General features: G+C 31.3%; 2 protein-coding genes and 1 long non-coding RNA gene across 3 annotated transcripts; 2 read left to right on the plus strand and 1 right to left on the minus strand.

Moving 5' to 3' along the window:
* Nucleotides 1-1836: 1836 nt before the first annotated feature.
* On the plus strand, nucleotides 1837-4388 carry LOC111010677 (pentatricopeptide repeat-containing protein At1g11290, chloroplastic-like). The gene has a single exon (XM_022284177.2). It carries the CDS (start codon nucleotides 2038-2040, stop codon nucleotides 4198-4200), a length of 2163 nt encoding a protein of 720 aa, XP_022139869.1. The 5' UTR covers nucleotides 1837-2037; the 3' UTR covers nucleotides 4201-4388.
* A 5295-nt stretch (nucleotides 4389-9683) lies between these two features.
* Nucleotides 9684-13396, plus strand: INT2 (inositol transporter 2). Its single transcript, XM_022284371.2, has 6 exons — nucleotides 9684-10043; nucleotides 10142-10212; nucleotides 11136-11471; nucleotides 11736-11843; nucleotides 11931-12533; nucleotides 12632-13396. Exons 1-6 carry the CDS (start codon nucleotides 9902-9904, stop codon nucleotides 13112-13114), a joined length of 1743 nt encoding a protein of 580 aa, XP_022140063.1. The 5' UTR covers nucleotides 9684-9901; the 3' UTR covers nucleotides 13115-13396.
* Nucleotides 11132-11935, minus strand: LOC148212502 (uncharacterized). Its single transcript, XR_015789801.1, has 2 exons — nucleotides 11740-11935; nucleotides 11132-11376 (listed from the first exon to the last, which is right to left on the minus strand). It is a non-coding gene; the product is annotated as an uncharacterized LOC148212502 (long non-coding RNA).
* Nucleotides 13397-15388: the final 1992 nt, after the last annotated feature.

Consider the following 15388-nt stretch of genomic DNA (forward strand, 5'->3'; position numbering starts at 1 on the left):
ATGAGGAGAGAGGATGATGGTTTTTACATTTGGGCCCGGCCTTGATTGAGTTTCGTTACGGACGGGAGTGGATAACGTGTTGAAATATCTAAATTTAGTTGGTATTTAAAGATAAATTATTTTTAAAAATTATCTACGTCCTACTGTCTGACCTTTTTTTTTTTCCTGAAAATTCATTTTTGACTTTGTACAGTAAATGGGAAAAGTATTTTTTTTTCTTCTTAAACATTGTTTGTTGGCAAAATGTAAATAAAACATTATTAGCTTAAAAAGCTTTTTCTAAATGATTACAGCAAATCTGTAAGTATCTAGTCATAAATGTTATTTTTTTATATCTCTTACTTTATATTTCCATATTTGTTCTTATTCATATTTTTATATGTGAAGATTGAGTTAATGAATTAAAGTTCTGTAAATCGAAAATAATTCAAATATGAAACATAAATATAAACAATTATGTTATCGTAGGTTTTGAGTTTTCAATATGTTGAATTGGTAAGAGATATTATAAACTTTCAAAAAGAAAATATATTTATCGTACAACAAATAGTTGACAAATAAATAATATCTTTTTGATTCGATATCTTAAATGAATGATAACATGCGATTATAACACTTTGAAATTCATCTCGTCTCGTCGTAAACTAAAAAATCATCTTATTATATAGTAAATGAAAAGATAAACTTATTTATCTAAAAATAGGAGATGTGTTTTTAATCTGTATTAATTTTTTTTTTCAATGCAAAATTTGTATATTAATCAAAACCATTATTAATTGGCACACAAAATAAGATGGTTCCTTTTTAACTGATAATTTTCCCATATTAAATTAAAAATAAAATAATTTTCAGCCGCCACCTGCATGCCACATGGCACCGGTCGTTTTCTGCTGGCTATTGTTTATTGGAACAAAAAAAAAGGCGAGGAATTTTCTTCCGATTATAGTTAGACCAATTTATTTTTTTTATTATTTTTATTTTGAAAAAAGTAGTTAGATCAATTTATTTTTCCTAAATCGCAGTTTGTATTATTTTTTTTAAGGACAGTTGAAATATCTAACGACGAATATCAACACTAACTTTTGTTGTAAAGTTATAATCATATAAATATATATTTTTTAAAATAATGTCAAAGTCTTCTAGCTTTTATTGAACTCAACAAATATTAGAGAAAAAAGATAAGATATTAGAGAAAAAAGATAAAGAAGATAAAAGTAAAATAATTTGACCACAAAGATTGCTCAATTGACCATTAGTTTATTATGGGTTTAACCGTTCAAGTTGCATTTTCATTCCTTCAATAAATTATTTAACAAAAAACTTAAACATTACAAGTATTTGTTTATGAAATTAAAAAGTTTTCATATACAAGTAGTTTTATGAATGTTTTTTTAAATACATAGAAAATTGTTTCTAACCCTATACAGTCAGTCACGTCTAGGTCTTTCATTAAAAAAAAGACAGACTTACATAGAAAAATTACAAGAATTAGTCATATTACAAATTTAGTTTTGAATTTTAATAATTATATTATCTTAATCCTATTAATCTTAGTTTTAAAATTTTAATTTTCATTATAATTTTGTTTTAAGTAGAACATGATAGGATAGAGTGGAGATTCAATGATCTTTAGGTCGTAGGTAGGTATTTTAACTCGTTAAGTCATAATTAAGTCAAACCTTAAAAATAATTGTAGATTTCATTTATGTCGTGTAATCACTGGGCCAAATTGAATCAAAATAGTTGTACTAAAAAAGGAAAAAAAATCGGCAAATTTAAGGATTTAAATGAAATTTGGAACTTAATAATTATATCTATGAAATCCGAAGACTAAATTTGAGGGTTGAAAAGTATGTTTGGTTCACTGATTTTGAAACTTGTACGTGGAAAATCTCAGGTGAAGAAACTTCACAAGTCAAAATCTTCTTCTATTTTGAATGGGGGCGAATTTCTCGAACGTTGACGATTTCTTGAACTTGAAAGGCAAATTCCGAGTCTCGTAGCTCTACCAAAAATGTGCCGCAGCTTTCGCCCGACATGCTTCATCTTCAACGATCGAAACCCATTTTCCGTTTCGAATTCTCGAATTTTCCCGCCACCCAATCGAGACCGCTCAACACGCTTTCGTTCCTCTTCAGCCGATGCAGCTCACGTCAACAACTCGAGCAGATTCACGCTAGGTTCATCCTCCATGGCTTGCACCAAAACCCAGCTCTCTCTTGCGAACTTATCGACTCCTATGCGAATCTTGGACTTCTTACTCTCTCTCAACAAGTTTTCAACTCTATAATCGACCCCACTTCAACTCTTTACAGTGCGATACTGAGAAATTTGTCGAGCTTTGGAGAATATGAGCGGACCCTGTTGGTGTACCGGGAAATGTTCGCAAAATCTATGCACCCGGATGAAGAAACTTACCCTTCTGTATTGCGATCGTGTTGCTGTTTATCAAATGTTGAATATGGGAGGAAGATTCACGGGCATTTGGTTAAACTTGGTGTTGATTTATATGATTCGACAGCCACTGCTCTGGCTGAGATGTATCGGAAGTGCATAGGTTTTGAGAATGGTCATGATCTGTTCGACAAAATGCCTATGAAGGATTTTGAATGCTGGAATTCGTTGAATTCAGAGGCTTCTCAAAATGGGAACGGGGACGAAATTTTCCAGCTCTTTGGGAGAATGAGAACAGAACAACTGGTATCGGACTCACTCACATTTATCAATCTCTTGAGGTCCATAGTGGGTTTGAATTCAATTCAGCTTGCAAAGATTGTGCATTGTGTTGCAATCACGAGCAACTTGTGCGGAGACTTGTTAGTAAATACTGCTGTGTTGTCTCTTTACTCAAAGTTGGGTTGCTTAGTCAATGCTAGAAAATTGTTTGACAAAATGCCAGAGAAGGACCGTGTTGTATGGAATATAATGATAGCAGCTTATGACCGAGAAGGGAACCCGGCAGAATGTCTCGAGCTTTTCAAGTCCATGGCACGATCAGGGATTAGAGCTGATCTATTTACTGCACTTCCTGTCATCTCTTCAATCTCACAGTTGAAATGTGTTGATTGGGGCAAACAAACTCATGCCCATACATTGAGGAATGGCTCAGACAATCAAGTTTCAGTTCATAACTCTCTCATTGATATGTACTGCGAGTTGAACATTTTAGATTCAGCCTGTAAGATCTTCAGCTGGATGACTAACAAGACTGTAATTTCATGGAGTGCAATGATTAAGGGGTGTGTGAAACATGGTCAATCTCTTAATGCTTTGTCCCTCTTCTCCAGGATGAAGTCAGATGGGATTCAAGCTGATTTTATTACAGTGATCAATATCTTGCCTGCTTTTGTTCACATAGGGGCACTAGAGAATGTCAAATATTTACATGGTTACTCAATGAAGCTAGGCCTGACTTCTCTTCCATCACTTAACACAGCCCTCCTAATCACCTATGCAAAATGTGGGTGTATTGAGATGGCCCAGAGGCTATTTGAGGAAGAGAGAGTTGATGATAAAGATTTGATAATGTGGAACTCCATGATCAGTGCCCACGCCAACCATGGAGACTGGTCTCAATGTTTCAAGATATACAATCAAATGAAGTGCTCAAATTCAAGGCCCGATCAGGTAACCTTTCTGGGACTATTAACAGCTTGTGTCAATTCCGGTCTCGTGGAAAAAGGAAAGGAGTGTTTCAAGGAGATGATTGAAAATTATGGTTGCCAACCAAGTCAAGAGCATTATGCTTGTATGGTTAATCTCTTGGGGAGAGCCGGGCTTATCAATGATGCTGGAGCACTTGTGAGAAACATGCCCATCAAACCCGATGCTCGAGTTTGGGGTCCATTGTTGAGTGCCTGTAAGTTGCATCCTGGGTCAAAGCTTGCAGAGTTTGCTGCCGAGAAGCTCATCGATATGGAGCCGAAAAATGCAGGGAATTACATATTGCTCTCAAACATATATGCTGCAGCAGGAAAATGGGATGGAGTGGCAAAAATGAGAAGTTTCCTCAGAGATAAAGGGCTCAAGAAAACCCCCGGTTGTAGTTGGCTGGAAATAAATGGCCATGTAACCGAGTTTCGTGTTGCAGATCGAACTCATCCCAGAGCAGAAGATATATATACCATCCTAGGAAACCTTGAACTCGAAATCAAGGAGGCCAGAGAAAAGAGTCCAGAGAAATTGGGTATTCTTCTATAACACTTGCATCCATTTTTTCTTATTTACATCTTCACGTTACACTGTTTTCATGACCTATTCTAATGTATCATGATGTCCGAAAATGTTATGTTAGCATTGATACTTAACAAATGGTCGACTTAGTATATTGATGTAAATGATCTCATTTTGTCAGTAATAATATTATTTAACTTTAATTAGTTGCATTAGTCGAGTACTAATTTCATATCGTAGAAAATGGGAAGTTAACATAAGCTACTGCAATTTCTGTAGTCTAACAAGCAGATTATTTGTGCTAGCAACCTTGCATGGACTAGGCTTGACCTTTATTTGGAGGGCCAGACTTGGCCCCTTTTTTGGGATATTTTTATAATTCTTTAAAAAATCATTATCAAATAAGTGATTGATATTTAGTCAAACATGTATATTGTATACTTGAATGTATTTTAATATTTCTCTCCATAAATTATTTATAACTTTTAAAAGACATCATAATGGTTCTGAGCTGACTGACCATGTGACTAGACAAACTCTCATTTGCTGCTATCTGATAATTATCACTAAGGCCCCAATACTTCTGGGGAATGAAAATCTTAATTTTAGCAGTTCAACTTTTTAAAATGTGACTAAAGCTCCAAAATTGGCAGTTCAAAAGTCCCAATTTTTGAATAACCCTAATTGCAAACCAACATAAATTGTCTGATCTCCAAATGGATTTAGAATCTGATCCACCTCCCAAACTTGATAGACAGAGCTAGCTGGTGTGATTGAGGTTCAGAAATAAGTCTCTGTTTTTTCTTTTTCTTTTTTTCCTTCTTATTTTCTCTTTTTGGAATTGGGAGTTGTATTCAGAACCCTGAAGAGTTGTTATTTGAACAAAGTAAAGTAGGAAATGAGCACTAAACTGAAAGGTAGAAATCAAAAGAAAGCAGAGAAAAGTAAAAGGTAGAAATCATTATTTTTGTATACAGTATATAATATATATTGTTTTTTTGAAATCATCTACTGAACAAATGATTTTGTAATTACCCTAAAACTAACAACTCTTTTGTTAATCTTTTCAACAAATAACTTTACTAAAACTAACCCACCACACAAGTAAAAACTAGTGCATATCTCAAAATTCTTAGTAAGTACCATGTTCTTAGAAATATTTTAAAAAATTTATAGTGTTAATTAAAAAGATCCCTAAAATTGGAGATCTATGTCTCAATCTTGCACAAGAAAAGATGCGTAAAATAGAATATTAAGGAGTTGGCATTGCCATATAAAATGGAATATTGAGTTATTGCCATTGCCATAAATGTGCAAAAAGTGAATGTGCCTTTGCACAGAAAAAAGAAAAAAGAAATGTTTTATTGTGGTCCTTACAAATGATGAATATCAATCCCACTTTTAGCAAGCTTTTGTTTTGTGGATTTTCAATGCTTCTTTGAAGTCACATTAATATGATAGTAAAAGATTTGACCAATCCTAATTTAAATCATCAACAACCCTCTTTCTATTGGTGGAATTCAACCAGTTTGGTATTCTAGTTTATTTCTAATATTTATCTCTTTTTCTTTCCCTCTAAAAAATTGCTTTTTCTATATAATGAAAACAAATCAGTTCTTTTGGAAATGGAATTTTTTATTATTGAGAAAAGTTAGCATTTTTTTTAAAGAAGCTTTTGGAATATCATACAACTTTTTCAAATGTGACTTATTTAAAATTCATTTTGGTTTTGTCAATCTGAATAGTTTAACTGGTTAAGGTACCTATCACTAGAATAAAATATGCTTAAAAGTTTAAACCTTAATAATATGTATCAAAAAAAAAAATGTTCACCATACGGCAATATTTATTTAATTTTTAACAAATTGTTGATCTTAGACGTTGGACCTGAGGATCTAAAAATAATAAAAGAAAAGAAAAAGAATTTAACCATGTTACATTTTCTTGATGAATATTATCAAACATGTGACATCATGCAAGAGTGAATGGATGTTTTGAATGTAATTGGTCCTAAAAGAGCATGACCATCAACAATGAATGATGCAAAAGCAAAAGCAAAAGCCAAATTATAATTTATTCTTTTGAGCATACAATTTTCATATTCTTGTAATTATGGAAAAGGGTTCTTGCATCTTCTTTTAGTCCAACAAAACAAGATAGGACTATTAAGAAAGGCAAAATTGCTTTTGGATAAATAATTTAAGGTCCAATTTTCTAGCTTTATTGAAAGGCTTTGAACATTGCTGCCCTAAGATGTGTTTGCATCAACTTTTTGAAAAAGTTCACTTCCAAGAACACACATGACTGCACCCAAAAAAAAAAAAAAAAAAAAACCACACATGCTATTCTATTTACCTTCTTTAAATCAATGATTTGAAAATAAATATTACATTATAGCGTTTCATTTTAGTTTCCCTAAATGTCGATGGTTCGATCTTCCATCCTTATAATGGTAGAACTAAAAGAAATGTCTAGATATTATCTTGGTCTATACTTTTAACTCTGATTCATTATGATTTCTATACTTTCAAAACATATATCATAGTTTCTATACTTTTAAAAAGTGACCAATTTAGTCTCTATTTGCAAAATTTTAATACAGTTTATCCACAATAGAAACCTTTTCATATAAATTTATGGTTACATTTTAAGAAACTTAGTAAGTGAAGGAAGTGTTATGCTAAAATTATAATAGAAAGAAATGAGATAAAAATATCAAAATGATCACTTTTCAAAAGTAAAAAAAAAATACAATGAATGTACGTTTCGAAAGTATATAGGTTAAAATAAACAAAAATTGAAAATACATGGACTAAAATAAACGTTTTGAAATTATATGAACAAAATAAACATAAGTAAAAAAAATTATATGGACCAAAATAATATTTAAATAAAAAAAATCACCCAAAAGGCCTTTTTTGATATAATATAAATCATGGATGTAGGAATAGGTAAAACTTGATAAATGATTATTTTAATTATTCACTTCTTTTTAATAGAAGGATTGTGACAAATGCAAAATAATCCCCCCAAAATCTTGCAATTTAGTGTTTGGCACCTAGTATCAAATGTGGATGCTTTTGTATTATTTCTTCGAATAATTAAACAAATTAGATAAATTTCTCTTTCAAAGTTTAGTCCAACTTCTTATAGAAAAACAAGTTAAGTTATATATAAAAGAAAAGTCATATTTTGACTAATAAATAATAATCTTGTAAACAAATTATTATTCAAATTATTTATGCCAATGTAAGTATAGCTTAACGGATAAATATCTATGTTTGATCCCGAGGTAGTAAGTTTGAATTTCCCATTCCAAATATTGTACTAAAAAGAAAAAATTTATTCAAATTAAATTGTCTATCAATCAAATTATTACTAAAATTATCTATACTATATTGAAAAGGTAGGATGTAGGAAAAACATTTTTGGACACGTTTGCCCTTTACTAAATATTATTACAAATATTAAATTAATTATTAATTATTAATTATCCATACTATAAATGCATGGAATATAAAAGGTTAGAATGCAAAAAGTTTTCCAACAACATAAAATTAATTTTTTCTTCAATTAAAATTCATACTAGAATTTCAAGAGTTTTAGAATTTGAAAGGCTTTTGTAACGTTTTATCCTCTACTACTATAAAAATAGGCTTTCTTCTACATGTTTTTCACAAGTTTCAATACTTTTTTATTCTTAGTTACTTCAAACATCTCTCAAAGATGATTCAATCATGAAAACATCTCAAGATATTTGTGACATATTCATCAAGTTGCAAGGGAGGCATATGTTGAATGTACATATCTCGAATACTAGGTTTGTGACATTACCATTCCACAATTTTACAAAGTTGAATAATAGTATATGTCAAGCAATCTTCAAGAATGAACATATTTACTCTAAAAGATGAGTGTATAGTAAGTATTTGGATTTTTTTTTTTTTTGTTACTATTGTTATTTTTCTAATTAGTGTGTTTTTTATTTGGAATGTTTCTTTTTTTAGCAATTTTATTTAGTTTAGGATTTGGATTTTTCTTTTTGTTACTAATGTTTTTTTATTGTTCAGTGTACATTTTTTATTTGGAATGTTTCTTTTTTGAGCAATTTTATTTAGAATATTTGTTTAAAATATAGATAATTACAAGCTCATGTTCTTATTGTTGAAAAAAAAACAATCATAGAAGTCAATACATAAAAAAAATGTTTAATTAATAAATTAATTATAAACAATAATTTGTATAGAATCTTAAAAGGTGGAATATAAACTTTTGGTCATTTTATTTTCTAATAATATAATTTGAAGAATTTTTCTTTAATAATTTTAATTATAATATAAAATTAAATCAATAAAATAATTTATATTTAGTTAAAAAATTCAACATATATAACAAAATGTCAGCTCTAAACAAATATTTAATAAACAAACAAAATATTAAAAAAATAAAATAAAGGACCCATATTAGGTTGAAATAATTTAAAAATAAAAATATTAAAATACGTATTTACTTTTTTATTAATATATAATTTTTTCCTTTACTTTTAATTTATTTATTTACAAAATATATCATTAACAATTAATTATAAATAGTGCATTTTATTATTAGTAATTCGCTGTCAATAATAATAAATATATATAAAAATTAATCTTAATTATTTTTAAAAATAATTATACTTAAAATATTTTACGTGAAATTATATAAAATTTAAGTTACCTTATAATTAAAAAAAAAATTTACGTGCATTGCACGTGGTAATACACTAGTCCTAAGAAAGGTGTCAATGGGGTAAATAGAGAAAATGAAAACTCAATCAACTTGATCTCCATCCTTAAAATATTAGGATGAAAGTAGATATTTTTAGTGGGAAGTATAATGTTTTTAAATTAACATATACATTACTGGACGACTACTTCACTAGTCAACATGAATATAACTCAGCCAAAAAAACATCTAGTTCATTTTCTTTAAAATTGGAAGTTAAAAAACTCATTAATCAAATTTAAGAAAAAATTACTTCACTCAATTAATGAACTATAGTCTTTTGTCATATTTTATGAATCATCAAATTACTCGATCCTCGAGTGTGGGACACATATTCGAAAATTCATAACTCATAACGTGGTCGTGTTTATACTCTCTAGTATTATTTGAAATCAAAATAAAAAGGTAATTTTTGTTAGTTAACCCTTGTTGAAGGCTTGTAATAGAGTAGAAACAAAATTAAGCTTATGAGAATTGATTGTCCATACCACCAATGTCCAAATACAGCCAATTTTATGGACAGTATCGACAACCTTATTCATTCACATTCATGTGACTCTACTATGAACATTAAAATAAAATATTTTAGAAATTTTTTTAACTTTATTTCAAATAGGCCAACTCCAACTTAAGCACAATTAAAATTTATTTGAAACATATCATCATGTTTTGTCTTAAACCAGACTCTAAAATTCACACTCGTTGACTTGTATTTCAACATCCCCCACTCTTTTCTTCTCTTATTTATTCACTTCTTTCTCTCCCATTTCCCTGCCAAAAAAAAACCCCATTTCCAGACCCTTCTCTTGACTCTTCTGGTTTAAAGTTTGGTGCTTTAATTTCTCATCCATTTTCCTGGAAAACCCACAAAAAAAGACTATCTTTTTTGCTGTGTCTCTGTGTTTTTTTTGGTGTTGTTGTTTTTGGGAGTTTGAGAAGTAGAAGGAATTAGAAGGAGAGAGTAATGGAGGGAGGAATAGGAATTGATGGAAGCAGAGATGGTTCAGCTTTCAGAGAATGCTTCTCTCTGGCTTGGAAAAAGCCTTATGTTCTTCGTCTTGCATTCTCTGCTGGAATTGGTGGCCTTCTTTTTGGTTATGACACTGGTAAATTGTTTCTTCTTCTTCTTCTTCTTCTTCCTCTTCTTCCTCTTCAGCTTTTGGTTGGAATCAGGAACAGGATGCATGTTGTTTTTCATTTTCAGGGGTCATTTCTGGAGCTCTTCTCTACATCAGAGATGATTTCAAGGCTGTGGATAAAAACACTGTTTTACAGGTCATTTTAATTTCATCCCACGACTTCCTTTTTCCCTTTCTACCTTAATTTTAATTTCTGGGGTTTCATTTTTGTTGTGCAAGCTTGTATAGATAAGTAGTACACAGAATTTTGTGATCATTTTTGGGGACAAGTGTCAATAGATGGCTGTCTTGGTCTTTGCACTTTTTTTTTGCTGTCCACTTTATCAGAAAACCCCAAAGAAATAAAATGGCTTTTTTTGTCACGCTGGATCTTCATCTTACAGAAATTTGGAAGCTTGTTTTTGTTAACAAGTAATGTTTCAAACGATGAAATACAAGGAATAAGTAACCATGGACATGTTTTAATAATTAATTGTAAACACTAAAAACCCTTTTTTAAAAATAAAAAAGAAACATTCTTCTTATGATGAACTATTTTATGAACGGAATTATAAAATTATTAAACATCTAATAATATATAAATAATATTAATAATAATAATAATAATAGCGTAGAAGCATTCAACTTAAAAGAACAATATATACTCTTTTAACATCCTAATTGTAAAACGTTTTTACAAATGCATTTTCCAACTATAATCATTTTCATTCCTGCACAAGTTAACTTTTTTATTCAAATTTTAAAAACTATATTTTCTTAGTTTCAATTTTTTGAATTAGAATTTTGAAAAGCTTAGAAAAGAGCAACAAAGACATTGTAAATGAGTTTGTTTCTAGAGACAAAATACTATCAAATGGTCGTAAACTGATGGCTTCATTTATCATGGATTTAAATCCATCTACACCAATTCTTCTTCAACCCAAAATAGCAGAGATCTCTGCTTCTAAATCCTGGAAAAACCAACCTCACTGAAAGTTCAAAACCTCAACTCACAAGTTAGAATTCCAGTTTAGCAATGCAACTGAACACCAAGTTGTTGATGGTATAAACATCAAACAGGAAACTATAGTGAGCATGGCAATTGCAGGGGCCATAATAGGAGCAGCAATTGGAGGATGGATGAACGACCGATACGGGAGGCGAAGTGCAATCCTCATAGCAGATTTCCTCTTCTTCATTGGAGCTGTGGTCATGGCAGCTGCACCTGGCCCTGCCCTTCTCATCGTCGGTCGAGTTTTTGTTGGACTTGGTGTGGGAATGGCTTCCATGACCTCCCCCTTGTACATCTCTGAGGCTTCCCCTGCAAAAATCCGCGGTGCTCTTGTGAGCACAAATGGATTTCTCATCACTGGTGGCCAGTTTCTGGCCTACCTCATCAACCTGGCTTTTACCAAGGTAAATCATGTAAAATATCATTGTACAGTAGGTCCAGATACTTTCAGCTACTAAACGTTAATCTCTGCACTATTATTCATATTCCTCTGATGATCAAAGCCAGCCCACAAGTTAAGAGAAGCTACCTTTCAGTTAGATTGGATTGTAATATGCATAAGATGAACCATTTCCTTGTCCAAGAGTGATGGTTGAACTTATAAGATATTAGTTTTTCTTTAATATAAAATGAAATTAAAAACTAAAGCATAGAGGGTATTCATGTAGGCACCAGGGACTTGGCGATGGATGCTTGGGGTTGCGTGTGTTCCAGCTATCGTGCAGTTCATCTTAATGTTATTGCTTCCGGAGTCACCTCGATGGTTATACCGCAAGGTGATACTGTGGCTTCGCCTCAAGTATTTGGTCTTCATAAGTATGATAGCTTGAAGCTTTAACCGTAACAATTTTCTGGTTCAACAGGGAAGGTCAGAAGAGGCTGAAAGGATACTAAGAAAAATATATTCAGCAGATGAGGTAGCAGCAGAGATTCGAGATCTTAAGGAATCCGTTGAAGCAGAGATCAAGGAGAAAGAGTCTTCTGAGAAAATTAGCTTGATTAAGCTGTTGAAAACCAAAACGGTGAGAAGGGGACTTTATGCAGGGGTTGGGCTCCAGATTTTCCAACAATTCGTGGGCATAAATACAGTTATGTACTATAGCCCTACTATAGTTCAATTGGCTGGCTTTGCATCCAATGAGACTGCACTACTGCTTTCGCTAGTCACTGCTGGACTCAACGCATTTGGCTCCATTGTGAGCATATATTTCATCGATAGAACAGGGAGAAAAAAGCTTCTAGTCATCAGCTTATTTGGTGTCATAATCTCTCTCGGGCTTCTATCAGCAGTTTTTCACGAAACAACGTCTCACTCTCCACTAGTGAGTGCTACTAAAACCACTCAACTGAACGCCTACACGTGCCCAGACTACAGTTTGGCTAGCAATACTGCTTCTTGGGACTGTATGAGGTGTTTAAAAGCCTCATCTCCAGATTGTGGTTTCTGTGCTTCAGCAGCTAATAAGGTAAAACCAAGCACCAATCTCATAGAGATACAATAGCAGCATAACATTTCCTTCTTTATGTTTCACATGTTAATATGACACCTTTTTGTTGTTTCTAGTTATTTCCCGGGGAATGTTTGGTTGCAAATGACACAGTGAAGGATTTATGCCATAAAGAAGATAGACTATGGTATACAAGGGGATGTCCTAGCAAATTTGGGTGGCTTGCTCTCATCGGTCTTGCTCTCTACATTATTTTCTTCTCTCCAGGAATGGGAACTGTGCCATGGATTGTGAACTCTGAGATTTACCCTTTAAGATACCGTGGAGTCGGTGGAGGAATAGCAGCCACTGCAAATTGGATCTCAAACCTTATTGTTGCTCAATCTTTCTTATCCTTAACCCAATCGATTGGGACTTCCTGGACATTCCTAATATTCGGTTTGATTTCAGTAGTAGCCCTTTTGTTTGTCCTGATATGCGTACCAGAAACAAAGGGCCTTCCAATTGAGGAGATTGAGCAGATGCTTGAGAAGAGGGCTTTGCATTTGAAGTTCTGGGAGAAGAGGCCAGATCCATTGGAGAAAAGCCCAGGCGCCTGAAAAATCAGTATCAAAAAGTGAAATACAACATAAATTTCTACAAGAATGCTCGGATTCTAAAGGCTTGGTGTTTACTGGTACCAATAGACAGTAATATAGAATTCCGCTTTCTCCCAACAGTGGTTTGGGATTTGCAAATATTTGGAAATGGGGGCAAGATACAAATATGTAAAACATTTACTAGAACCATTCACTTGAATTTCGGATCAACGAACAAACCAAGTGCATTGGCTATCCTAAAATGGCCTAATGTTGACCTATGAATTCCATATTTTTCTCCAACACCATCAGCAAGCGCATTGCCCTAATTAAATCTTCCAACTCAAACAAACTAAAAGTATTGGAAGCATTCGAACAATTAAATGTAGATAATTCAAAACGAAATCGAAAATATGTTTCAAGAAATACGTTACCATTAGCTCTTTTATGTGTTTGCACCGAAATAGAATGAAGCTTCGAAATCCAAGGAAGAGATGAGATAACGAAGAGTGTGTCCCATGATTCCATTCCCATCGAGGAAAGAAGAATCGGGCAGGAACAGTGATGGGTGAGATGACGATGCAAGCTTGAAATCAAAAGCCCCAACTCTGCGAAGAAAACCCTAGTAAAATGTTTATGGGAGATTGATCAATTATTTTCCCGCTAAAATTTCTACTACAAAAATTGGGGATGTGGGCGAGGAAGAGGATTACGTTATGATCCTCCATGAGAATTTGTAGGGAAATTATGTAATTATATGTAATTTTAAGAAGTACTAAAAAAATGTAATTTTAAGAATTAAATTTTTTAAAAAATACTTAAATCTAATTAATTATGGCTTGTGCTCACTACCCTTAAATATTTGACAGCTAAATGCAAAATCATAAACTATTTTAGATAGTAATGAACTGTCAATTTTTTTAATCCTCCCTAGTGAAAATCTAACTATCTCAGTAGAATTTAATCAAACTAATAAGATTATTAATTATATTATAATTTAATGTGATACCTTTTTAATTTTTTTAATAAATTGGGCATGATTTAACTAATTAATTATGAAGTATACTATTGTTATGATATGTGGAATATAAATACAAACAAATATCTTATTTTGTCCCGTTCAATTTGATCCCCTTTAGATTGAATCATAGCACAAGTGACAAAAATACCATAATTTTGTTTCTCAACCTCATGTTTTCTACACTTTCCACAAAATAGTAATAAAAAAATCACGGGTCTTATTAGTTTATTTGGCTAACTCTCAAACTTTATTCTTTCTTTCAATAATACCTATATCATTCCAAAAATTTCAATATTACTTTTGACCTTTCACAAACGTTTCAAAAATATATTTTGAACAAACATATTAAAACTTGACCAACATCTGGAGCGACGTAACAATTAACATGAAAGCTTATTGGGAATAAATCTTAAAAAAAAAAAAGAAATGAGGAACAAACTATAGTTTCTAAAATGAGGATTAAGAGAAATTTTGGTAGACAATTGAGAGCAAACCCTCTTAATAATTGATTAAGAAGTTTTTTAGGACAAAATCAAAACATTAGTTGTCACATGGTGCTAAATTCTACAAAGTCAGCTTTCCACTCAATATATTAACGGATGTTTAAGCGTATTGGTTTTTAGTTTTTAGTTTTTCAAAAATATTGTTGTTTGATAATCAATTCAATTTTCTGTTTTTTTTTTAAAAACCATTTTGAAATTCTATGTAAATTAAAAAAAAGTACGTTTTCAAACAACAGATTTTTATATTTCAAAATCTATTTTTTTCTTTTTAGTACTCAACTTTTTTTTTTCTTTCTCATATTTATCTCTAAACAAATTATTTTCACTCTATTTTTTTATTTCTAAATTTCTGCCTACAAACTTTACTTTTCTCCCTCTAAAATTTTCATTTTTTGAATATTTATTTTTATTTGTTTCTCTCCAAATTTTTATGTATTTTTGTTTTGTTCTAATAGACCACTATTTCTAAAAATTTAATATTTTTCCTAACTTTTTATTTCTCTAAAATTTCACATTTTATAACTTTTCCTTCTCTTGGTAATAAATTTTTTCCTCTAAAAGTTATTTTATTTTCCCGTTTAATTTTCTTTACTTTTATTTATCTCTGTATTTATTTTCTATGAAAGTTATATTTTGAATCTTGTTTTTATTTTCCACTATACTTTTTCTCTTTCTTTATATCTTTATTTTTTTCTCCAAAATTTTTCTCTTTTTGTCTTTAACTTTTCTATCACTATTTTTTTTAATATTTTTATTTATCTCTCTAAAGTT

The sequence above is a fragment of the Momordica charantia genome, assembly GCF_013281855.1.
Source record: "Momordica charantia cultivar OHB3-1 chromosome 3 unlocalized genomic scaffold, Mcharantia_2.0 BLBB01000003.1, whole genome shotgun sequence".
In the NCBI taxonomy this organism is placed as follows: domain Eukaryota; kingdom Viridiplantae; phylum Streptophyta; class Magnoliopsida; order Cucurbitales; family Cucurbitaceae; genus Momordica; species Momordica charantia.